Source organism: Centroberyx gerrardi, chromosome 21 (assembly GCF_048128805.1).
Source record: "Centroberyx gerrardi isolate f3 chromosome 21, fCenGer3.hap1.cur.20231027, whole genome shotgun sequence".
Taxonomy (NCBI): Eukaryota; Metazoa; Chordata; class Actinopteri; order Beryciformes; family Berycidae; genus Centroberyx; species Centroberyx gerrardi.
The window spans coordinates 12619460-12645476 of NC_136017.1; the positions used below are offsets into that span (position 1 = coordinate 12619460).

The window sequence follows — 26017 nt, forward strand, 5'->3', positions numbered from 1 at the left end:
ACATACACACCAACAAGGTAGCATGTATGTCTTCAAAGAGCAAAACCTACCCTGTCATGCTTGCATTCACACACACACATACATAAATTCAATATATCGCAATACAAAACTGCGACAATATGCATCATGGGGCAGAAAAATGAATCGTGATATTAGCTCCATTTTATTCTGCTGTAGTAATGAGACAGCTTGACCATCACAATTTCATGAGTTCTCCTTCGAAATTTTATAATTTGCACTTTGTAATGACATTTTTATATTGTTGTTTACGTTCTAGCAAGCCAATGTCACCGCTAGAAAGATTTGTGGTTCAGAAATAAACAGAATTCTGCACAGTCAGACTTTGTTGTCATTGAAGCCATCCCTAGGTAACATGCATACACACACACATATGCAAGGACAAGCACACACACACAAACAGAATGCATGTACGGATGCTGACACATCTGAGGGCAAACACACACACACACACACACACACACACACACACACAGCCTGACAGTCTCCACCCACAGTTGCTCCGTGATTGGCCTACTTACAGGCAAGGGCAGCCCACTGGCAGATTTGAATACAGGGAAAGAGGGAGGGAGGGAGAGAGGAGGGGATGGACAGAAACGAGGAGGGGAGGAGAGACAGAGAGGGGGGCGGTGCACTCGTTCCTCCCTGTGCATGCTCTCTCTCTCTCTCTCTCTCTCTCTCTCTCTCTCTCTCTGTCTCTCTCTCTCTCTGAGGATGGAAAGGCTCACACAGGCAGAGGAGGAAGCATGTCATGAGAGGTGATGACACAGCCGGAGAGACCTATTCCCATTCACGCCAGACTCTCCCAAGTTTGCCGCTTACACCCGCTGCCTCCTCCGCTGCCGAGAGAGAGCCAAAGATAGCTCCGGCTTTCAGTCCTCCCTCCGTCCCCCACCTCTGTTTCTCTCTTTTTTCACTCTGTTTGTGGATGATGGGATTTTAATCATGTGGAAGGTAAGAGAGAGAGAGAAAAGGAGGAGAGGGGAGCTTGTTTTTGTTGTTGCTCAGCTAGTCTTATGCATACTGTATAAGGGTTCTGGTCTCTGTGTTTCTCTTAGTTTACTTAGTCTGGGAGTCTCTGGGGGATTCTCGCATGCTTTCACCCTGCCGCTTTACTTAGACATTATTCTCAGTGGGGATGAAGAGTGGAAGCGCTGAGTGCTAGCATTACTGGAATGATAATGATAGAGCAGTGGCTTAAGGGACTGAGCCAATGACTGTTGTGGAGCCATCTGTATCAAGGTCTAGCGTGGCTTCTGCAAGGCCAACTTCTGCACAAACAGTTGCTAAATTTACAGTATAATGGGAAGTCTCTTCGAACCATATTTTGGATATGAATGTCCCTGAATTGGGTGAATGTGTTATTCTCATGCTTTAAGTGCTGAGCAACTTCAGCTGTAAAGAGTTGGGTGTTAAATGCTTGATTGGAGTCTGGTCAGCTTCAGTAAATACAGAATTTCAAAGAGTAAAGTTGGATGACTTTGTGTTGAATTTAAACTCTGAACTGGATGTGTTTTTATGAAATTTGTATCACATACTGAGGCAGTATTGGAGAACAGAGGTATTGGATATAGAAAAACAACATGATAAGTTGTGTGTGTGTGGGGGGGTTATGTCTTGTTTAAGAGTCTGGTTCAAGTGACCCAATTTCAAGGAGCCAATGTGTTTTTGGTGATGCTTGAAGACCAACAGACATAAAGATGGGACGCAGCGCCTTGAGGGATGCTTAAAATACGTGTGTGTACTTGAGTGCTCCAAGTGTGTGTGTGTGTGTGTGTGTGTTTACGTGAGTGTGTGTGTGTGTGAGTGAGTTGAGAAGTCCCCATTGTTCGGCCTTTCTCACTGAAGTGTACAGGAAGTTTGACCCTGTTAATTTCACAGCTTGAGGGGAAATGATATTTCGCTGATATTAAATGATATTTAGATGACATTTAGCTGCATGGCACCTTCTCAAATCCGGAAAAGGAGATGATATTATTTACAGTGCAGTGTCTCTGACTTTGTCTGTAGAGTGTGTGTGCATGTGAATGCTACATACCTCTATAGGAACCTACATCATGTGTTACATATTCACGTGGGTGTGGCAGAGTGCATAGGCATAGAGTGTGTGTGTTGGCGTGTACGCTTTGCATTTCACGCTCTTTTTCTTGTGTGTGATAGTGTGTATTTGTGTGTGTGTGCCTACCAGAGCTCAGGTCATTCCATTTCGCAGCATCTCCTGTGCACTGAGGCATGTTTATATGTCTGCGTAGGTGTGTGTGTGTGTGTGTGTGTGTGTGTGTCCCCTGCGTGCTGAAGCGTGTGTGTAACAGCTGGCTGCCACAGGCTCGGTGCTACTACTGATACTTCTCACCTGTTATGGGTCAAAAGGATCAAGGAAACCCATATCCAGCGTTTGATCTGCAAGACCTTGGGAAACTGAAGGAAAGGAGGCTGCTGTAATTGTTGTGCACTGGAGTTTATAGCACTAGTTTAAGGAGTAATGAGCAGGAATGTTTCCAAAGCAAGGTGTGTAATAGGGTTAATCATGTAATGTGGATTAGCAGCAATTACTCCCTGATAGCACATGTGGCTCCTACGACAGCACAATGCATAACAGTGACCATAAGATACTGCCTTTTTTAGTGGTTTAGTCCTAAAATAAGAGACATCTTTGTACTTGCAGCACTAAAAAGTTAGTTGGTATTTTTATTTAATATGGGGAAAGTACCTGATTAAACCAGCAGTGAGTGTGGGAAACACATAAGATTTAAATTGTCTGTGATTTGGTTTTAAGAAAAGAAAAATACCCTCATTTATCAAACCATGATGAATTTTAATGTGAAGAAGTTAGTGGTCATATTGCTATTCCACATAAGTGATTTGACCGAGAGCGAGTGTGGGAACTACAAAGGAGGAATTATCTGCGGTTCGGTTTGCGGCGACAAATATAGCAACAATAGTATTGTTGCTGTTTCTTTTCCTGTTTCCCCCGACACGTCTCAGTCGCATTGTCAGCATGGGCGGGTTTTGAGAAAAGCATCTTAGCTCTGAGATCCTCTCTTTTTTTCCCAACCTGAAGATTGACTGTGGGAACTGTGTAGACAAATATAGCAGCAGTAGTATTGTCGTTCCTTTTCCTGTCCTCGACACGCGGTGAGGACACATTGTGTTTTCTGTCAGTTTGTTTAAAGGATACGGCTCTTTGTCTGATTGAGCTAACTCATTCATGTTATTCCATGATTTCTTAAAAGGATTTTAGCGGTTGTGTCACTAGTTTTCTGTGAACCAGATTAGATTAAAACCATGGAAACCAATGGAAATAACGTCCATCTAGACAACCTGAACAGCTGCCTGTATATCATATATAGTGCTGCAGTGCCTTTGCAGACCCAACCCTGATGTGTTAGGCAGTGAAACAGGAATACATTTTGTGCAACTTGTGCTGCTGCTTTAATCACCTAGGAATAAATTATGTTGTCAAAGTATTTCTCACTTTGTTGCCTGTTGCTGCCAGCGTTGCCCATCTACATTACCCAAAAAAATAGCCTGGTATCTCACCGGCGCGTAGTTTACATAATCAAGTGGGAGGTAACTCATGAGACTCTTATCTCCGCCTAATTGGTTAATTTGATCTTCAAAGCGTCAACAGTCGCCCACTTCAGAGGCTCGAGGGCCAATCTGCTAATTGCTATCTAAACATCCTTCAAAAGGATGAAGAAAGATTGGAAGACTTTTTTTTTTCTTTTTTTACCATCCTCCCTTTTTTCCACCCCAGTTCAGTTAATTTTTTTCACCCCAGTGCGTTCTTTAATCACCAAGCGAATAAGACGAGAGCGCAACGTTGCCATGGAGACTTCAGAAATCGTGACAATGAGCACAATCTGTTCAGTGAGATTTTTTGGCAGCTTGCACAGTCCTGTGGAGAGGATAAGTGGTCGCTCAAACTTTTTCACAGTTGTCCTGTGAGCCTCTACCGTTGGCTACTATACAAATCTCAAATGAGTAAAGTGAGATATATTAACATTTGAACTACACATATATTAATCATAGAAGTCCATTTCTGTGCTGCATGCTTGCTCCTCTACTACTGCATGGTCATTAAGAGACAGAGGCATTGAAATACACAGATTTTGTTCTCCTTGTTCTCCAAACCATTCAGGAGAGAATTCCCTTCAGCAGTACTAATACATACAGGATGTACAAATGCATTCTGGGGAGCATCAACAATGGCTCCCATTGTATGACTTGGAGTCCACGTAATTGATGTTTATACCGGATATTACGCTTTTGAGTACAGAATGGCTAAACAGTTGCATTCACATCAGGTGCTCTTGGTATTTTGGCATTTTGCTGCATCATGTTTCAAGTTATACCGTAGAAACCGGTCTTTCTTGATCTGCAGCATGCTGGCCTGTCTGTTGTACTGCTTATCCTTGACCAAAATCCCTGATCAGGTACTTCTTGATCCCTTTTGTCTTGTATAGTTTAATGGAGAGAGCACAGCACTAATGCAGCCTTGGTTAGGCGTTCGATTCCCACTAGGGTCACCCAGGCAAGAAATGTACGTACTTGTGGTTCTGTGAGGCATTGCACATAAAAGCGTCCACCCAATGACATGACATATGTTATTTATTAGAATCTGGGAAGCAAACTCCCTCACTCCTTCTGTGAAACCTTGATAAAACGTGTCCCTTTCCAGCTTTGCCTTCAGGAGGATAACAGTCCATTCTTCCTTGCGACTATTGCCCTACGAAGATCTTTTCACAGGTGCCAGACAGGACTCAATTTTCTCCCGATAGCATTTTATTTTCAATTCCTCGGCCACTTCTGGAGCAGTCTGAAGATATCTCATGGTCATTTGATATGCTTCAAGAGGCTTTGGCTAATCCACCCCAGAGAGCCAGATGTTAAAAAGTCAGATCGCATCGTTTTGGCATATCTCACCACTTGAGAGCGTTCTCGAAAGTTCAGTACCGTCAAGTTTTGTGACATTTTCCTCCCTGACTCAATATAAACACAGATCACTTCGAGTCTTCCTGTTATCACTTCACGAACGCTCTGTAATGTCAATGTCCATACTCAAAATCATGTGTAATTATAAACACATTCCGAGGCGGGCCATATGTTAGGTGTTATGACATGCGATGGGCTCCGAAAAGCGGGTCTAGGAAAGGTCATTTTAGGCATGTTAAGGTTAAGCTGAGGTCACGTGTGTAACGGAGCGGAGGTTTTACTCGCATGTGCAATCAGATGACTCCAAGCTAACCCCTCGATCACAGTTAATTTCAAGTGAGAGCTTTGCAGATGCGTTGCAGTGCGATGCAGATGATGTAGGTGTTGGATTTATCCCACTGTTCATGCATGCATAAACTAAACCGAGCGCTGTCCTGTCTCGTTTTTGCTCGCTCTCTGAGGGGGGCGCTTCCATGATGAAACCGTTCATTAGCCAATCAAAGTTGCGACGCTAAATTTACGTTGTAGTACTATAGCGAATAACCGCGCTTGATCACTCTCCATCTCGTAATGTTTCAGCCACTGGATTCTACACGCATGTTTTGCAGCGACATGAACGCATCGCGGAGTAATTGTGATCACGGCATGAGGCTGAGATGACTTTGTAGTGTCAAAAATAGACGCTATGGAAACCTTGCACACACACACACGCACGCATACACACTATCTGACTCATATGAGACCTTCAGCACTCGGTTAACTCCCCCGTCCCAAATAACATTCCTAGGACCCCAGGTAACACTCCGTCTCCCCCTCTTTTTCTCTCTGCTCCCCTCCTTTACTCCCCCGTCTCTCTGCTGACTGTATGTGCAGACCACAGCTGAGCTCAGTAACAATGCAACTCCCCTTCCTCCTCCTCTATTTTCCTACCCTGTCAATCTAACATGAGGTGGAGACCTGAGTAGGCATGTGAACGACAAAATAGTAGTGGGACGGGTTTTGCCAGAAAAGCAGCATAGCAGCTTTGAAGTAAATCCTGTATATCTTTCAGCGACTGACACTATAACTGTCACTCGGAACTGTTGCAATGCAGTAAATCTAACCAAATGTGGTGCTGCATGCAAGTTAAAACTTAATATTTGACCCACGTCTGGTCAGGTCTGTGTGTGTGTGTGTGTGTTGGTGGCTGGGTGGGTAGATCAAGCACCCTGATTAAATATGTCCTTGACAACAGCAGCTTTGCCTTGTTTTTGTCCCCTATAATCTCCGGCCCAAAACATCACATCTAATTTCACATGCGGCGCGACCCAATCTGGGTCACACAAGCAAGGCAGAGATCCCAGACAGACCCCTCAGATCAGCAAGATTGGCCGCCACACACACACACACACACACACACCAACATAGTCACTACACACTATCAGCCCCTGAATCCCACCCGTTTTCATAATCACTAATAGCCCTGGCATCCCAGACTATAACCAGCCAATCGTGTTAGGTGTGACTGACCGCTTCTGAACATGAAAGGCCGTGATTGGTCACAGCCAGTGTGGCAGGAAGCGGATTAGGGATAAACATGGCAGGGTGTCTGGATTTAGACAAAGATGTTATGTGTGTGCGTGCGTGTGTGTGTGTGTGCAGGAGACTCAATGTCGCAACGGTTACTGTTGTTAAGTTGTTAATGATCCAGGGAATGCGGTCTGCGGTTGGGCTTGTTGGGGGTGATTATGGGAAATGTGCACACAACAAGGGAGGGGGGGGGGGAGTTGAGAAGGAGAGAGGAGGAGAGGAGATGAAAGGAGGAGGGGGGGTGAGGAGAGTGGACAAGAGGGGATGTAAGGAGGGATGAAGAGAGAAGGGATGAGAGAGATATGAAATCTAATTCTCCTTCCACTTTAACATTTTCTACTTAAGCTCTCAGCTCTTTATCACAGTCTAAAAGTGGTGTTTGGAGCTCATTAGGTTCCTTACCAAAGTATACTTTTGCTTCTGCCCTAATTGGACCCAGCTACATTATTGAGTGGAGTTACCTTCACCTGTAGGCCCATAGGCTGCAGGCTGCAGTAGAAGCCAATATGAAGTTCCTCCAGCACTAGCACTGCGAGATTTTTCACATTCATCTTACAACAAAACCCAAGAAAGAGATTTTGCCTGGGAACACCATAAAATATGATCTTTCCTTGTGTGTCGTTTTATTGGTTATTGCTGCAAGCTCCAAATCCTTTGCTATCACCAATCACGCAACAGGACTTTCTTCATGGCCGCATCTGTGCAGCATATGAAAAATAATAAAACATTTTCTTTTTCAGAAGAAATTGGCCCTCACCACGAGGCGAAAAGCTTGGTCCTTGTGACGAAAAGACAACTTTGTCTCTGCAACTCCCGGAGGTCAAGGGTTAATCTCTCATAGTAGCATCCACTGCTGTTTGAAAGCAGATTATGCTTTTTCTGAATCGCAAATCCCATAAGCGGTCGGGGGATCTTTTAAAATTCTTAGACAGATAGAAGTAAACAAAAGTGTCAAAAAGCTTTAGCTGTCATCAGATGTAGACAAACAGAAAGGGGGAAAAAAAACTCACATGGAGGCAGAGTTTGTGCTCCATAATTCACCAAAAAATGTGAATTATTAATTTCGTTTTTCACAAAAAAAAATGTGAATTATTGAGTATTTTGTCTTTCTCTGTGTGTGCCCTTTCTGTGGAGGACAAGTTGAGGACATTTTTTGGGCATATGTGTCTCAGGTTTACACATGTGATAGCAGATGTGTTAACTTGGAACATATTCATATATTGGCATCAATTGGCTCTTTGAAAACTTACATTTCAGTGATACAATGCAAAAGCATGTATTATATTATGTGGCAAGCCATTAGAAAAATGATGTGGTCACCTTTTGTTATTAGGTCTAGAATGAATGTCAGAAAATGGAATTCATGTTTCATAATCATTTTAATCAGGCCGGGTTCTTGGTGCAAAAATGTGACAACGTGGGACGACAGGCGGATCATTATGTTTACGCTCAGATTCAGATGTTTGTTGTCCTCTTTCGCTCGCCTCCGATATCTCGCCGTGTATATCTGCTATTTTCTGCCCCGTGCGAGTCGAGGGGCGAATTGGAACGGCGCAATCACACAGTGACACACACAGTGTATGCTGATTATGTTAGCTAGGTCAATGGGTATGACCTACTTCTCGGTCGTGCTCCGCCGACTGCCACAGTCACTCACATCAACCCACCGGATGGACCGTCCACCCCCCCCCCCACTACCCCCCCCTCTCCATTTTGTTAAAGCAGCTTTCGGCTGGTTGCTGTATTTATTTAGATTTCGGAGTGATTTCGATTTCCCCTCTCTTCTTCTGGCAGAGCGGGAGGGTCGTTATGTGAGGTCTGGTTTTGCTGCGTTTGATCCGGCAGTGGAATCGCTCCCCCGGTGCCGCGGAGAAGAATAACTTTTTTGAATTGATTGAAATATTCATTCCGATGAAAAGTTAAACAGAAATAAAAAGACAGCGTCCCCGCGGCTTCGTTTTAAGAGCACGAAACAGTGTGTTTAACTCGAAAGCCGCTCTTCTTCTTTTGTTAAAAGCATCAATGGCTGTATCACTGCGGTTTGAGGGAGGCCAGCAATTATTTTATTAACTGTACATCAGCATTATGAGCGATGCATTATGTATAATCGCAGGAACCGCTCACATTCTTTTCCCCATTTCGGAAACCCCCCCCACACACACACAGAGTTTCTCTCTCTGTTTTTTTCCGACATTCTCCTCTTGTTGAATCAGTTTTTAGAAAATGGATAGAAAGAGTTCCTATGAAAAATTTAACAGATTAAACTACGAGCGGAAAAGAAAAGCCACAACCTCCTTGGACCCGAGTTCATGAATGATTTAGAAGTAGAACACAGACTAAATGGGGGGGGAGTCAGCCCAAATAGAAACAAAAAGAGAAAGAAAAAAAAGTTTAAAGAGATTTGGTTTTAGAACAGCTTAATTAGTTCTCATACATATTTGTTTTGTCAGCAAGGCACTACTGGATATGCTTCCAAACATTAAAAGTGAGGCTCATTTCTACTGCATAAAAGATGTTCATTTGGAAAAAAGAGAAGGATATATGGAGGGTTTTGTTTCAAAATTAGATATTGACCATATTGAGAGAGAGAGAGAGATGATATTGAGAGAGAGAGAGTATTGAGAGAGAGGATATTGAGAGAGAATATTGAGAGAGGATATTTAGAGAGAGAGAGGATATTGAGAGAGAATATTGAAAGAGATAATATTGAGAGAGAGAGAGAATAAACAGACAGACAGATAGATAGACAGATAGACAGATGATAGATAGATAGATAGATAGATAGATAGATAATGATGCTTTCTAATGGATAGTGCCTTAGGTATATAATGTCCCTGGTTTACAAAATGATAACTCTTTAATAACTTGGAGCTTCTATATATTGATTAACTTGATACACCCCACCCAAGAAATAAAAAAAATAAAAATGGTTGAATCAGATCAGGGTCAGACAGAGAGATGAAGGCAGTCAGGAACAGAAGCAGAGACAGAATAAGACGCTCACATGTCACAACAGTGCTGCAGGTCTTGCTGTGGACGCAGCTGAGAGTCTGGCCTGAACCCGCTCCTTCCTTCCGAGGGGCCGAGCACGTCTGAGCACAGCGGATCCTCTGAGGCCGAGCAGTTAGACCTGTCACCGCCGATCGCTTCAACCTGTCATTTCCCACACAAACAGACACGGTGACGGGACACGAATGCATGACCGCACCACACACAAACACACACACACACACACACACACACACACAGAGACCTAAGCATATAATACCTGTAGCTCAAATCTGTTTTTATTGAATATGGAAAGAGTCACAGTCATTTCAGCCACGCAGACCATTATAATCCAGTTAAGGTTACAGAACAACAGTTTTTAACAATCACAATTTTTGTCAAAGTATGCTTAATTTTATCAGAAAGGAAAATGGGAGCAATGCTGTAGAAGAGAATCATAGAGTTATTTGCTGTTTTACATAAGATAGAATTTGTTTTAGAATATCGCTCCTTTTCCTTTTCCTTTATATACCCACATATAACCCATATGCATTTGTTCAGAAAGGTCAGCTGCAATGCAATATATATCATTGTCTGTATGTTATACCAGCTACCCTCCGGTTGCCAGTTCACACTTAGAGTACGGCAATGTGTCAGAGATCAAACCTGCATCCTTGTTTTACCTCCAAGCCAAACTGCCCTATATGTGTTAGATCACAATGAAAACTTCAGGAGCCATGTTATTTTTGAAGGCAGTATTAATAATGCACTATAAAAGATGGTTACACTTTTAGTTTCAGTTACACTCTTCACTGAGAGGAGAGGGAAAGAATTAGGCCATTCCCAGGAATCAACATTATAACACTGACTTCTCTTGGTGGTCTGTATTCAAAAACCTCTGTACATTTCCCTAGTATATTTAGGATATATTTAAGAGTATATTTTAGCAGAAACATCCACTCGTTGCTCACATGCAAAAGATGCAGGAAACTGGGGAGAAGAAGGAGAAGGAGAAGGGGAGAGAGTGGAGGCTTCTTCCACTAAGCATCCGGCTTTAACTTGATTTCCGTGGCGCATCGCCCCCCACTGAAGACCAGCGGTACTGACGTTAGAGTAGTGCCGACACAGCAGACAAAGCTCCAACAGCCAGTGGCAGCTCCAGCAGTCATGAGGCACAAAATGACAGAGGAAAAAAAGAAACAACATTCGCCTGGATTTGACCAAATTCCCCCTCCAGTCTGAGCTCCCTTTTCTCCCCCCTCTCTTCCCATTTCTGTTCTCTCTCTCTCCATCCCTCTCTTCTCGCTCTCCTTCCCCAGCCTCCGTTCTCTCTGCTCTCCGTCTCCTGCTTCCTCACCTCGCTGCGTGGTTCAACAGTGTCACCTATGGTGAGCAGAGAGGCATTTCACTCTTGCCTCGCCTGCCGCCTTGCATTTGTGTGATGGCGTGGGCTTATGTGTACGCACAAATGTGTGTTTGTGTGCGTGTGTTCGTGTTTGTCAGGATGCTGTAGATTTATTTCCATGCACCCCCTCCTCCTCCTCCCTTGTCGCCTACAGGTTTCCCCCTGTCAAGCACTAACACCCTGTCAGAGCTCCATCAATTTCTTGGTATTGTCAGGAACTTTCTTTTTTTCCTGATGCATTTTCTAAGCTTCTGTGAAATACTGTCTACTGGCTACTTGGTTGACAGCTAAGTGTGTGCGCATGTGTGTCTGTGAGTGGGTGTGTCAGGGTCAGTGTGTGTGTGTGTGTGTGTGTGTGTGTGTGTGCAAAGTTTATGCTCACACTGTAAAATAAGAAGCTTGCTGTTTGTGTGTATGCTGTCCTCTGGGACTATCAGGCAAGCAAAGAAGGACTGGAGATGATCCATTCCATGTGGCTGAGAAAGAAAGAATAAGAAAGAAAGAGTACACCACGTTTTTGAGAGATTGGCCCGTTAGTCAATTTACCAGTTAAGTGATGAGAATACATATGAAAATCATCCATTGTTCCCAGTAGATCGTTTTCTCTGGTGCTCAATGCTAACTCTTTAGCAGACACTATTTTTGAGTGATAGTAGGCCACTAGCATTATCCAAAGTAAGAAGGCTCACCTTTTAGTAATAACAAAGTTATTGGCTTTTATTAAATGGCCTGCAGATTCATACATTTTTAAAATGAAATAGCTGTAATAGCTATAATATAATAATAAAGCTGATATAGCTTTAGAGCTGCTACAAGTTCACATTATTTCACTTTTGTGAATAATGCTAGTTACCTGCTATCACTCAACATAGTGAATGCTAAAGTGTTAGCATGGAGCACCGGAGCAAATTATCTACTAGGGACACATGGATGACTTTGGTGTCTATGTTCTCATCACTTCACAGGTAATAACCAACGGGCCATTCTCCCAAAATCTTTGTGTGTTCCTTTACAGGTCCTTTGGGCACCTAACCCAATATCTGACGAGAGGATTGGCACCAAAATCATCTCTGTCTCCAGTAGATAGTTCTGTCACTTTAGCATAAATTATGTAATCATAGGCGATTAGCATTATCCAAAGTATTAAGATTAAGATTAAGATTAGGATTAAGATTAAGTATTAAGATAACCTTATTGTAATCCAAAATTGGTATTGTTATTGTATTCTATGGTCTGTCGATTCATAACTTCTGAAAACAAAATCTCATTCGTCATCATTACTGAAGTCCATAACGAATCAACAGCGCAACAAACTTTGGCTAACTTGCTAACTTCCTGTACAAAACAAGTTACGCTCAAAGTCTCGGGGGAAGAGAAATCTTCTGCCATTGCAAATGTATTTCTTTTTGTCAAAGTTTATGTCTGTTTTACTAATCCCCTGAACAAGTCATTAAAATGAACTAACAATCCAGCCTTAGAGCTGCTACAACTTCTCATTTTCTCACTTTTAGGTAATGCTAAATGCCTATGATCACTCATGCTGTATGCTAAAGTGTTAGCATGCGCACCAGACAGAGCTATATAGACACAGAGATGATTTTGATGCCAATTCTCTCATCACATATTGGGTAAGGTGACCAATGGGTCCAATTCTCAAAACGTTGGTGTAGCCCTTTAATCAATCAGCTGCTAACCACCACTCTAGTGATATCAGAAGTTTTGCTATTTACTGGGCCATCAGCAAACTTCAGTCTCTGCTACACCACCAATGGGCCTCCCTCAGGTGCCTTGTTCTCCACAGACATGTTGTCAGCTAAGACTGAAGACTGGAGTTTGTGTGTTTGTGTGTGTGTATGCATGTATATATGATGTTCATGTATGTCTGTATGGGAGTGTGTGTGTTTGTGTTTGTGGATAAAATCCTTTGCTGTATTCAGCGGACTGTTACTAGAAGGATTTCGGTTGTAGTAGATTATTGAGCCTGACACCAAATAGGTATAGACAATGTATGTTTCTATGTTTGTGTGTGTGTGTGTGTATGATAGGGCTGAACAATTAATCAAAATTGTATCAAAACCGCAATATGGCCTACTGCAATTTTCAAATCGCAGGAGGCGCAATATTTGTTAAAGGCGAAATGTGTGTCAAAATACCATTTTCAATTAAATATTGTCGTGCTGCAGCGATGTCCTGGCCTACACATCATATTCTACAGACTTAAGAAAACATCTCTGTTTGGTACAGATCCCCGCAAAAATCACACCATAATCATTTTAATACGTTTTTCAATGAAAAAGAATAATGATGTAAAAATTATCATTCCCTCTAATATCGCAAATCATATCGCAATTGTAATATCAGTCAAAATAATCGCAATTAGATATTTTTTCAAAATCGTTCAGCCCTAGTGTTTGAACACTCCCCCCTAATCCAAATGCACACATATTTCATCTCATTCGAACTGTGTGATCTCGCACACTTCCACCCTCCCCACTCAATTTCTCTCTTTCCCTCTAGCTATTGCTCTCTCTCTCTCTTCCTCTCCTCCTTCCTCTTAAGCACTCTCTCTCTCTCTCTACTTCCCTATTTGTTACTCAGAAATTAAGAGATCAAGAGCGCGTGACTCACATTAGTTGTCCTCTAATAGCACATGCTGTGATGATGCAGCTTCTGACTCATCGCTCACATCCTGCACAGAAACTTGAAATGTGCATTTCAGACACTCACATCGTCCACAAAGAGCACAGAAACATAGAAGTTCAGCAACACTCACGCCAAATGTGTGATTTCTCCTCGTTCGGTAGGCTACATTAATACAGTGTGTCTCGCCATGTCAACTTCCATTCCCTGCTCTTCCGGCTCATCTGCACTGCAAATGAATGTTATCTGGCCTCAAATGTCACGCATGACAAAAGTGCTCGGAGCGCAAAGAGCGCGAGCGAGGATAACAGTTGTCTGCAGCACTTTTCCAGAGGGCAAAGGGAAAAAACGCACACGGTCGGATGGAGGACGATAGAGGAAAAGATGAAACAGAGAGGAAAAAGAGAGAGAGTGAGAAAGAAACAGAAAGGGGAGGACTAGGCGGTGTAAGTCAGAGAATTTTTGTAGCATCCGGTTAGACACAAAGCTCAGTAAACAGTGACATCTGCTGAAAATACCACACTCTGGATTCTGCCTTTCCTATAGTAGTCCTATAGTAGATTTAGCATTAGAATTAGTGTTTATATTAGTATTAATTTGCATTTCCACCACAATTAAGATGCTATTCTGTAGATTGTTTAAGTTTGAGGCATCTAAAATAGCTTTTATTCCAGTGTTTTCTAACCACACAAAGGCAGAAAAAACACAAATAGGAGTTATGTTTTTATCTTCAATATCTTGTCTTTGTTGTATTTTCTTCAATACATTATTTTCATTGCAATTACACACTGCATTATCTTCAATACATTGCATTTATTGTAATTATTTGTTGTATTATCTTCAGTACGTCCCGCATTGTATTTGTTCTATTCTTATCTGCATGCTTTTCTTTGCTGCTGCAGTGATCTGATTTCTTCAGCCTGCAATGATCCAGTTTCCCCGCGGGGATCATTTAAGTTTCATCTAATCTAAAAAAAGAGTTTCCGTGGCAAGAGTTTTTTTTTTTTTTATACTTTTGAAACCCACATTAGCTGCCACAAACTGACAGTTGTTTTATCAACAGCCCTGCGGCTAAATTCAGAAATGAAAGGAAAAAACGAACTTCCATGCAAAGTATAATTTTTTAACTTTGAGTCAGAGGCTCCGCTTTTATTTATTATTGTTTTGCGATGTTGATCTTTAGTCATGGACAGACCGATTAGAATTGATTTGGGTTGGAAAGAAAATTATGATAGATAGAAATTTGACTGGAATTGATGCAATCAAGATCCCAACCAGTCTTCCATCTTCATTTCTACATCTCCATACACCATTATGTCTTACTTAAAGAAAAAGCAGTGAGTGAAGCAGACAGTCACCCTGCAGCATCAATTTGATCCGACTTTTGTGTGTCTCACTTGCACCACTGGTGTGAGAGCCAGGATACTTTTTCGCTGAGTCTTGTCGCAAGGTATTGACTATTGGGTGTAGCTTTGGGTAGACACAAGTCATCTGTGTGTGTGTGTGTGTGAGGCATGAAGTATTTCTGTCCATTGCTGAATCAATGCTGGTGTGATTGTGTGAAGAGCTTCTACCTTTCTGAAAAGCACTTATCCTCTGACACAAAAGTTTGAATAAATTCACATTAGATTACTTAACAGTTTTGTAGAGTTTGCCTTTTTTAAAATCTGCTTTTTAGAACATTCCCTGCAAAAAAACATCCATTTTAACAGGCCGTTTAATCTGCTATCTACTATTAGCTGCTGAGAACTTCCGCAAGCAACTCTGGCCAGTTGATTAAAGCAGAAGTTTCACAGGCAGAATGTTGTCTGTTGTCAGTTTTAAAGATCTACATTTCTGACTTTAACTGGACGTTTGAAGTATTCTGCTTGTCAGGTTCTTTTCAGTTATCAATTTTCCCTCATTTTCAGTTTTCACACGGACATACAAAATCCAGCACTTCACACTCTGTCATTCTTTTAGTTCGCTGTGTATTTCTCCATAGTCTGCTCTATCGAGATATAAACCCTCCCGAGTAAGCAGTGAGAAGTAAGCCGTTTCACTCCATTTAATCGCAAATCCCTGTGGTTTCTTTCTCCTTTTCTCCCTCTCACTTTCTCTCCGTTCCTCTCTCCCTTTCTGTCTGTCTGTCTGACTGTCTCCGGCCTGTAGACGGCTGAGTGGCTCTCCTGGATTTCGCTGACGCCGCGCCTGGTCCCGCCTGGCCTCCTCTGAGCAGGATGGACACTCTGGAGTCGGAGCTGACCTGCCCAATCTGCCTGGAGCTCTTCGAAGACCCGCTGCTGCTCCCTTGCGCTCACAGCCTCTGCTTCGGCTGCGCCCACCGCATCCTCGTCTCCCACTGCGCCACCAACGAGTCCGTTCAGAGCATCGGTGCCTTCCAGTGCCCCACCTGTAGATATGTCATTTCCCTGAGCCCTCAGCGCGGACTAGACGGACTCAAGAGAAACGTGACCCTGCAGAACATTATCGACCGAGTACAGCGCGCCTCGTCTTCGGCCGGGCTACCGCTACCGCTGCCGCTGCCCGCGCCCCACAGCGGGCCCAACTCTCCCGGCGAGGAAGGGAGCAACCGCCTGGCGCTGGTCCCCGTCAGTGCCGCCATGTCTAGCCCGGGAACGCCTCCGGAGCCGGTCCAGTGCCAGTTCTGCGAGCAGGACCCGCCGCAGGACGCCGTCAAGACGTGCGTGACGTGCGAGGTGTCGTACTGCGAGGAGTGCCTCCGCGCCACGCACCCCAACAAGAAGCCGTTCACCGGCCACCGGCTCATCGAGCCCATGCCCGACTCCCACCTGCGGGGGCTCCAGTGCCTGGAGCACGAGGAGGAGAAGGTGAACATGTACTGCGTCACCGACGATCAGCTCATCTGCTCGCTGTGCAAACTGGTCGGCAGGCACAGAGACCACCAGGTGGCAGCGTTGAGCGACCGCTACGAAAAACTCAGGGTAAGAGGAGAGGTTGCATTTTTAATTTTGAGAATGCGTTGTTGTTGTGCCATTGTTGAGATCTGCTTTTATGTGAGTAATATGGGTATTATGGAGTGATTTGGGCTTTGTTGAACGTTGTGAATATTGTGTGCATTTCATATAAATGAGTTAAAAACTCTCCTGCTGCTATTTTGAGAGAAGGGTCTTGATTAATTCCAATAATGTTAGATATACCAAGCTTAAGGTTTGGCTCAGTTCTTTATCTTACACATATAGTGGTATAAAAGACTGATTTTATGGGGCGCCCCAGTGGATCAACTGGTAGAGCGCGTACCATTAAGGCTAAATCCTGTCTTTCTGTCTCTCTCTACTGCAACAGTCCAATAAAGCAGAAATGCCCAAAAAATAATTCCAACGTGCAGCATGAAATTTTCTATTATCCATATTGAGGTATCTAACTCGATTATCAAGTGAGATTTTATCACCTCATGCTGATTCATTATCTCTGCCGAATAATTAAGCAATTAGCATAATCACCACACCATCCTAGTGTGCCAGGAGGGTATTCAGAGGCGTGCACACTGTGTGAATATGGAAAGTGTCATTAGTGACGGGGCATGGCGTCTTCGATGAGGTTGCAGGTTAACGAGCGCCAATTGCCTGCTGGGCGTAGGTGTGGTTAATTGAGCACGGCTGTTAGAATGTACTAGTAATGCCCATAGGGGTGGTTCATCTGTGTGTGTGTGTGTGTCTCACATGTCACACTTGTGAGAGAGCATTTGGCTGAAAACAGGTTAAGATTCAGCCCCAATTAATCGATCCAACAAAACACTTTACGAGGCCATGGTGATTATCCCGCACATTAGTTAGACATTAGAGGTTTTCTTGCAGAACAATGAGCTACAAAATTTGCTAAACTTTACTAAAGATTCATTTACCCAGGGAAATTTTGCGAAGCGAGTGGCTTTTGCAGCAATACCCTGCTGCACACTCATTCGAATAGTGTTTATTCAGCCTCACTAAACGTCCTCGAGTGAAATGGCACGGCCCGACTCCTGTGAGGAAACTGTTCTTTCCTTTAACCGGAATTATGAAACACACACTCAAGTCTGAAGCAGTTTCTAATGTGTCCTCAGAGAGGCAGCTCGCCTGAAGTGATATAATGAAAAGCGTAAGAAACAGAAATCGCCAGAAGTTGAGATGGTTCCAAGAAGAAAAGGCATGGCAAACTGATGCCTGTCCCTCACTTGAGACTAGAGTTACTCAGTATGGAAATAGCAGTTCTGTAATGAAACAGTTCTCTTTGAAATGAGAAAGGCTTAAATAGTTCCTAGTTTCATGCTCCAGGGTATGTGGTATAGCAGAGGGACTCTCTCCTCTTTCCTCCAAATTGCACTTACATGTACAAAATATTAGGGACACTTTCATGAAATCCACTGATGAGGTGAATCCTGGTAAAACCCATTATACCTTATTAATTTCCCTCATTTAATCTATACCAATCACAAAGGAGGAGATGTAGATAAAGAGAAGCAGGCGAGTTAGAGAATGATTTTTTAAGCTTTGAGACAATAGAGGTGTGGATTGTACAAACGGGACTGTACATTTGTTTATTTTACTGGGGTCACTTTAACACTATAAATATGGAATGAGCTTTGTCCACTTATTATAATGCAGAGAAATTTAGAATCACAAACCAAAAAAACGATTATATATTGCAAAATATGACGAGGAGCTAAAATGTGAAAGGCAAAGTAATCAGATTTGCATCCAAAATCATGCTCTTTGCAAGCTAAATAGAAAATTTTAATTTGAAAAAGAGCAATTAAATTTGACATATTGATTGCTTCAGTCTCTCTCAGTAATTAAATGGCCTGCATCTAATGTAAGTGAAGACACGTGACCATGAGCACACTATAAGAGGGACACTTTAACTAGGTCAGATGGGACCCACTGCTACCCTCTAAGTCACAAGCCTAAAATCCTAAATTAGACATGGACATTAAAGATGAGACTATACAACAATCAGATATATTAAAAGGCCTCTTAGTAGTCAAGGCTCCTTCAGGGTCTGAGCTTGTAGCGCTGGTCCGAGACAACTAGGGAGAGTGCTGGACCACGGGAGCGCCCGACAGCGTACCGGGCACCACCACATACAACTGAGGAGCATCCATAAACCTGTTCCTGGAACATTCCCCCCCCCCCCCATACACACACACACTAATTACCTTCCCTGCTGGCAGCCAAGTCTTGTGGCTTGTAGCGAACACCGAGCACCACTCGCCACAAAAAACAACCGCCCCGCTCAATGCTCGGCTCTGACCTCAGTTCCCAGAGTCTCTGACAGCATCTGCACTTCAGAGCGGGTGAAGTTAATTAGTCCTTCATTGACACACATAAAGCTACCAGGGCAAAGCAGTCCTCTCCTCACTCACCTTTAACTACAATCAAGTGTTATTGTATATGATATGAGATTATAAAAGCTTACTTTTCTGGAAAATTCATCATCACCTCCAAAGATCACAATGCTGAGTTAGTTTGGCAACATCAGTAGTAGAGTGAAATAATAATCCTCATTATTACAGTTAGATATCTGATGTATTAAATGAAGTAGACCACCTGATGAGCTGGCAAGTATCCCAGCACTATCTACTTACTGCACAGCCTTCTTTACTCTTTGCCATTTCATGCAATGTCCCATGGCTTTGAGTGCTCCTTTAACAATTCCGTACCCCACATGGGGCATCGGTGACTTCATTCTCTCACTGCCTCAACCAGTTCATCATCTGTGATATCAGATCAGCATTTTTCTGACTGACATGCACTTATTACAGACATTACTTGTGGAAATGCCATGTTAAGCAGCATGATGGGCCAGGACAACTCTGGAGGGTATACAACTACTTTCAATTTTACGTCGTTCCACAGTACCATCCCATTTAGTATGGAAAATATCTGGTAGTGCAGGTGAGTCACTGAGTCACTGGCTGTGAGAGATGTTCAGTCACGACATCAATCAGATACTCCAGACAATCGACTGAACCCCTTGGGAATACTAACATAGGTAGAGGCGGCTTGGGCAAACTGCAGCAGACAGCAGACAGGAGGTACTCATAGTCAACAGGCAACCTGTAGAGGACAGAAGTAACTCTTTCCCTGATCCTCTACAACAGCTGGTTTCTCGGAAATGAAAAGAATCAATCTAACTAAAGAAAATGCATGCCAACATATTCTGCACAGCTTTGATTTATGATCGTTCATTCATGTCTTGAATGTATTTCTTGTGGTAATAAAGAATGTGGAATATATGGATTGTGTAAACTCCTTAACTGACAGAATCTACAGCCAATCTTTTATAGCCATCACTCTGTGGCGTCTCATGTGGGTTCGGGTTGATCCAAGGCTGTTATGTTTATCCTAAAACACGGACACGAAACTTGTTTGAACCAAACTACCTGTCAAACAAACCAAAACCAGATTGATTGATGGCTTGTAAATGAACATCAAGACCAAGTCGTTCTGCAAATATGCTTGCTCTAAGTCTATCTTGCACTGTTAACCTTATTACTTTACATTACATTATGTCATTTAGCAGATGCTTTTCTCCAAAGCGACTTACAATAAGTACATTTTGTCAACAGTAGTGAAACCAAATGTGCACCTTATGACTAACGTTATGATAAAGAATGGGAAATTTACCCTCCAGGCACCACATGTGAGATCTATTGGGATTCTAGACTACTTGGGTCTGTTTGTTTAGTTGTGTACTAGCTACCTAAGGCTTATGCTGAAGAATCTGACCTAAAGCTGATTCAGGTTAAGTTCACAATATAAAAAAGTGGCATGAGAACCATTACTATTCAGACTGAAATGCATGTTCATGAGGGAGCTAAATTTCACATCATGGACACTGCTTTCAATGTTAACCTAGCTAATGTTAGCTCCAGCAATCCTTGGCAGATGTAAAAAGGCACATGCCAAGCCACATGTTGATGTTCACATCTACAACTAGTTGGTTATCTGAAATATTGCTCAAGAGAATTGTAACTAAATAAATACCTGCTGATCAGTAGCATTAAGAGCAGCAGACCCACACCACTCCAAAGCCCCGCCCCTAATACTTTTGTCCAAGAAATGCAAACTCAAAATTCAGAAACGCAAAGCCAAATCCCAGGAATGCAGTCGCACTTCAGCACCATCTGCTGTTCAAACCAAAAATGATGACACGCGGAATTAAATTGCAATCTGAGAGAGATTCAAGCAATGAAAACATCTCAACATTTATTGCACTTTCTCAAATTAAAATTTTCAATTTAGTTTGCAAACAGTAATTTTAAATGCAAGTCTGATTTCTTTGCCTTTCACATTTTAGCATTTTGTCATATTTTGCAATGTCCATTGTTTTTGATGGCAGTAATTGGTTTTTGGTTTGTGATAATAAGTGGACAAAATTCCTTCCATATTTATTGACACACAATACATGGGCCCCTCTATTATTATGGGCCCACTGCAGGTTGCAACTTGCGGACAATTATTTTTTAAACTGTTTCATCTTCCAAACACAACATGGTAGGTTCGGTGTCTTTTGTCAGCAGAATTGATGCGTGTATCCGTGCAGTTTGATCTTCCATGTTTCAGCAATTACAAGCACAGAATAATTAGCAGGAAAAGTACAGGTCAGTGCATCCTCTAATCATCATGGTTCTCTCTCTCTCCATTTCTCTCTCTCTGTCACAGGTCAGGAAGGACTCAAGTGCAGAATTACAGGCAGGAGACTGGGGTAGAGTTAGAACAGCAACTTTACTTGGAGGATTAGGCAGCTTGTTATACAGTCCGTTCCAAAGATCAAATCCAAAGGTCAGTCCAAACAGGCAAAGGTACAGAATCATGAGGCAAAGAACTAAACCGAACTTGTAGGCAGAGATCATAATGGGCAAGAACAGAACTAAACAGGCGGGATACGTATCTGGTAAAACACAAATGACGATCTGGCAGAGAACTGGTGTACAAAGACAGGTATATATATATATCGTTGGGAAAATGTAGAAACACACAGGTCAGTGCACCCAGCAATTATCATACAGGCTAATTATCCACTGTAACACTAAAACTAAACCGATTCTGCTTGTTCTCACACGCTCACATGGCGCAACATATTGCCCCAATAAGCAAACAGAAGACCATAAATGTACTCTGCCTCCGAGATGCATTATAATGAGCCTGATGTGTCATACTGGGAATTCATGCTTGTTTACCTCTCCACCGGGTGTTCCCATCAGGGACACGGGGTTGTTTATACCTATATGACAATACACATGTGCGGTACATGTGTATTTCCATCCCCCGAGAAATATGTAGAAATCATTTTGACATAAAAGGTTGCATGAGAGGTTACAAATGCGAAGCACAGCAGCAAGAGGCATGCGAGTTAACCCTTGTTCAACCCATTAAGATGACTTGAGCTTGAATTTGCCTGGGGGAGTATTTGTAGTTAAAAGGGTTGTACTGATGCTTAGCACGGCTTGTACTGTTGAATGCTGAACATCTGAATGAAGCAGCTGGGGAACTTCAGTGTTGCTGTTTGGAGAGGGGGGGAACGCTGCGTTGCCCTGCTCAGATTTTGCTTATTTCTTGAGAGCTTTAATGCATTCATGTCCAATACAGAAGATTACTATTACCATATGAAGAGTCCAAAACGCTATACGCATTTCGGAGGAATATGCATGATATGCATTTTGGAGAAAAATCATTGATGGAAGTTCAAGATCATTCCGCATCTATAAAACACAGAGGATCTAGTCTGTTAAAAAGTATTGGACTTAAGTTACCTACTCTCCTTTGAAATGACCGTAATTTGTTGTCAGGGATCAATGAAATTAATCTTTTGTGTACTCCACATACTGTAAGTAGATCAACATAGTGTAGGCATTTGACATAAGCTACTGTACTTGGTGAGGACGTTGGGAGCAGATGGAGAAACAAAGCGGGTATACATCTGACTCATAAGCCTTTGAGCGTGCATGCACCTACACACTCATACACACACATGCAAAAGTACACACTCACATACACAACAAGCATGCATGTCTGCACACGCATGCAAGCACAAGCCTACATACAGTAGACACGCACAAACACACCCACATACTGCATCACACCTCTACATGTACACAAATACACAGAAACACACACACACACACACACACACACACACACACACACACACACACACACACACCTCCTTTCTCACATACACACACACAGATTATTAACCTTTGCCTTTCCTGGCAAACGAGGCCAAGTTAGAGGGGATTTGACCTGCTGTCAAGCCCTCCAAACCCTCACGCTAGCCAGCTGGCACATGCCGTGACTATGATACGCACCGCAGGTTAAGACCCCGTTGGCCCCGAGCTGACCCCCAAACACTAAGAGCATTTGGCCAGAGCAGCAGTATTAAAGGGGAGGGCATCCTCTGATCGCAAAGTGCATTTAAAGCTGCAATATATGCCATGTTTTGACAATAAGATAACAATACATAAATATGATATACATTATCAGGGTCTGTCTGTCGGTGCATGCCTAAATCCCCCCATTTGCCTGAAATTGTTTTGATGATCAGGCTGTTTTGGGGGCGTTTGCGCAGTGGTGAGCTGAGTTGTGCCTATTAAGGTGAGGCTAGTGGCCACAGTGCAGGGAAGCCACATGCCACAAGACACACACTTCAAATAAATACAGTAATCTTGACAGAAACAGTAATCTCATAATCTCATATGTACGGTAAGATAATTGTTGTGTTAAAATGTTAATGGTACATGTTAGCCTTCAGACAAAGAACATTAGCCTATAGGTCAGTTTTAAGTTCCTGAAAGTACATCATTGTAAAGAAACACGATATACATTTTTAAGGTAAAGAGATTTGAAAACCTCACTCATCTGAAAACTTAAAACCTATGATTCCTCAACTGAATGATTAATTTAGAGAAAATTGTAACACTTTAGATTAGGCAACACATATTAACTATTAGCTATGGGTTTTCCCTCAATAGTTTAATAATTTCCCTCAATAATATGTGATACTAGCACGTTATAAGCCTCATACTGAGCAAAGCAGACTAAAAGCCCAATTCATGTGCAACAACTACCTTATTGACTGCTATAAGCACTAATAAGGAGGCTATTGAGGGAAAACCCATAGTTAATGGGGTATACTTGTAGAATACAATAGTGCAGAATAAAGTGCTAATAAGTGGTTCGTAATGACTAATAATGAACCAATACACTACTAATATGCATGTTAACAAGCAACTTATTAACAGTTAATAGCCTATGTGTTCCTTAATCTAAAGTCTAACTTGTCTTACAGTGTAACAGTGTAACTGTATCCAACACAAACTAGACAGCTCAGAACAGCTATGCTGAATTGCGTTGAGCCTTTGAAAACATTTGAAGTTCTTGTGGTTAATGGTTAGTCTTCTGACATCTTAACTCGTGACAGAAACAGGGCACGAGATAAAATGAGGTCACGATCTAAGCTAATTACCCCAGGAAACAGCTCAACCGCCATGCAATATTTATACCAAACAACATGTTTGATTTTTAATTCATAAAAAAAGAGAACTTTTGGGAAACTATTTCTGAGAGAGAGAGCGGAGGTAGAAGCACATAAGTGTGAGTTGGGGAAAGATAATCCATATAGGGGTAAAACTTGCTTTTGAATGTAGTTTGAAATACTTAAAACACTTGAGGTACACATGTTTTTCTTCCACTCCGATATGATTCTATTCAAGAGTCTGACAAGTTGAAACTTTTTGACCAGATTTTCCGGCCCATTTCATGCATATCACTTTTTGCCCTGATCTGCTGGAATTTGAGATATCCCCCATTCTGCGCAGGAAAAAGAATATCAGATGATTGGAATAGTTTCCTTTTTTTTTTTTTCCTTTCCGTCCAGTGGCAGCGGCGGTGTGTCTGATAAGAGCCGAGGAGGTTATTGTGGGAACACCCATCCTTTTTTCGGAGATAAAATTACCCCCGTCACGGGAAATTGACAGAGAGGGCGGGTTGGAAATAGCTTTTAAGGTCTTTCGGGTCTGAGTCTGGGGAGAAAAAACCCCCCAAAAAACCTTGAGGATAAAACATGGCTGCTGCGGGGCGTGTGACAACTTTAGTTTCGAATCCATTTGTTGTTTTTTGTGTAGTCAGCCGCATCTCTTTGCTTTAATCATGTGGATTGAGGTCTGTGACTGCCGGAGCACCGCACTGTGGATCGTTAAGCACCAACCAGCACAATAAAAACGCTAACGCACACAAAACATTACATTTGATGAACAGCCTGCCTGGAATAAGAGTTTCACAGGATGAGAACAATCTTTATCGCTTCTTTGTCCTCCACCTCTCTCATTCTTTCTCTCTCTCTCTCTCACACACACTTATGTACTTACTTCCTTGCTTATGATACTCCATCCCATCCAATAGTGACTTCCGTGGTGACTTAACTCTCCGATACCACGTGTTTTATTGCAGGTGTTTGACATAGATGTGCGTCTTTTCGGGTGTTTTTGCTCTTCTTTTCCTCTTTCAGCATCTGGTCTTGACCTATTTGACATGAGGCTTGAGCAAAATTTCAAAAGCATGTGTTTTTAAGCGTTCACTGGTCTAGGAAAGGGTTCATCGGACTCGAAAGTGTGTGTCGAACTTTGATGTTAATGCCGGCCGTGCAGCATTCTAGCTTGATTGGAGATGCGGATGAAAAATGTAGTGCACAGTGCAAAAACTGCGTGATTCTGTTGCACTCGCCATCTTTTGTCTCGGTTTAAGTCTTTTCTTGCTTTGGGCCCTCTGAGTCAAGGCTCACTGTGTCAGCTACACACACACACACACACACACACACACACTTTCCAATTTCCCCTGTTGCAGTGTTCCTCCCTTGCAGTGTTTCTTTTTTTCTCCTGTGCTTTTCTTATGAGTCAGGGCTTCGGCAACAGACATCTCTCTCTCACTATCTCAAACAACACACACACACACACACACACACACACACACACACACTCAAACCCATCAGTCACATTATTTCCATCTGATGGAGGAGGCTTTGTGGCAGGGAAACTGAATGTAGAGCAAACAAACCGGTGCCCTGTCTCAAATACGGAGCAGCCATATACAGCGATGACTATGTGGGAGGCAGAGACAGATACATGCGTGAAGATGGATGGATAGAAAACGCAGCAGCAAACAAATAATGAATCCGAGGGTGACAGCTCTTTCTGTGGCTTTCGCACTGTCACCGCCTCTCATCTGTCTGCTTACTTTTTCTTATTTTCATTTCGGTCTCTCTCTCTCTCTCTTCAACTGTCCGCCTTTGCTCTCTCTGTACCTGTCTCGCTGTCTCCGTCCTCTCATCTCTCTCTCTCACACACACACACGTATACAAGCATTGGGGAAAAGAATGGCGTGGCAGCAGAGCCTGGTTTCCAGGGAACGCAACCCTGCTCAGTCAGAAAAAATCTTGAAAAGATGTAGCTGCTCTGAAGTTTTA

At 42.7% G+C, this 26017-nt stretch overlaps 1 protein-coding gene across 1 annotated transcript in view; it reads left to right on the plus strand.

Annotated features, from left to right (window-relative positions):
* The first annotated feature begins 947 nt into the window (after positions 1–947).
* The window catches only part of LOC139914393 (E3 ubiquitin-protein ligase Midline-1-like), a 49966-nt gene continuing 24896 nt past the window's right edge, over positions 948–26017 (plus strand). Inside the window, exons 1-2 of the mRNA XM_071902708.2 lie at positions 948–972; positions 15707–16500. Of these exons, the coding sequence (XP_071758809.1) occupies positions 15775–16500 (726 nt within the window). The 5' untranslated portion in view covers positions 948–972; positions 15707–15774. The remainder of the gene's footprint in view (positions 973–15706; positions 16501–26017) is intronic.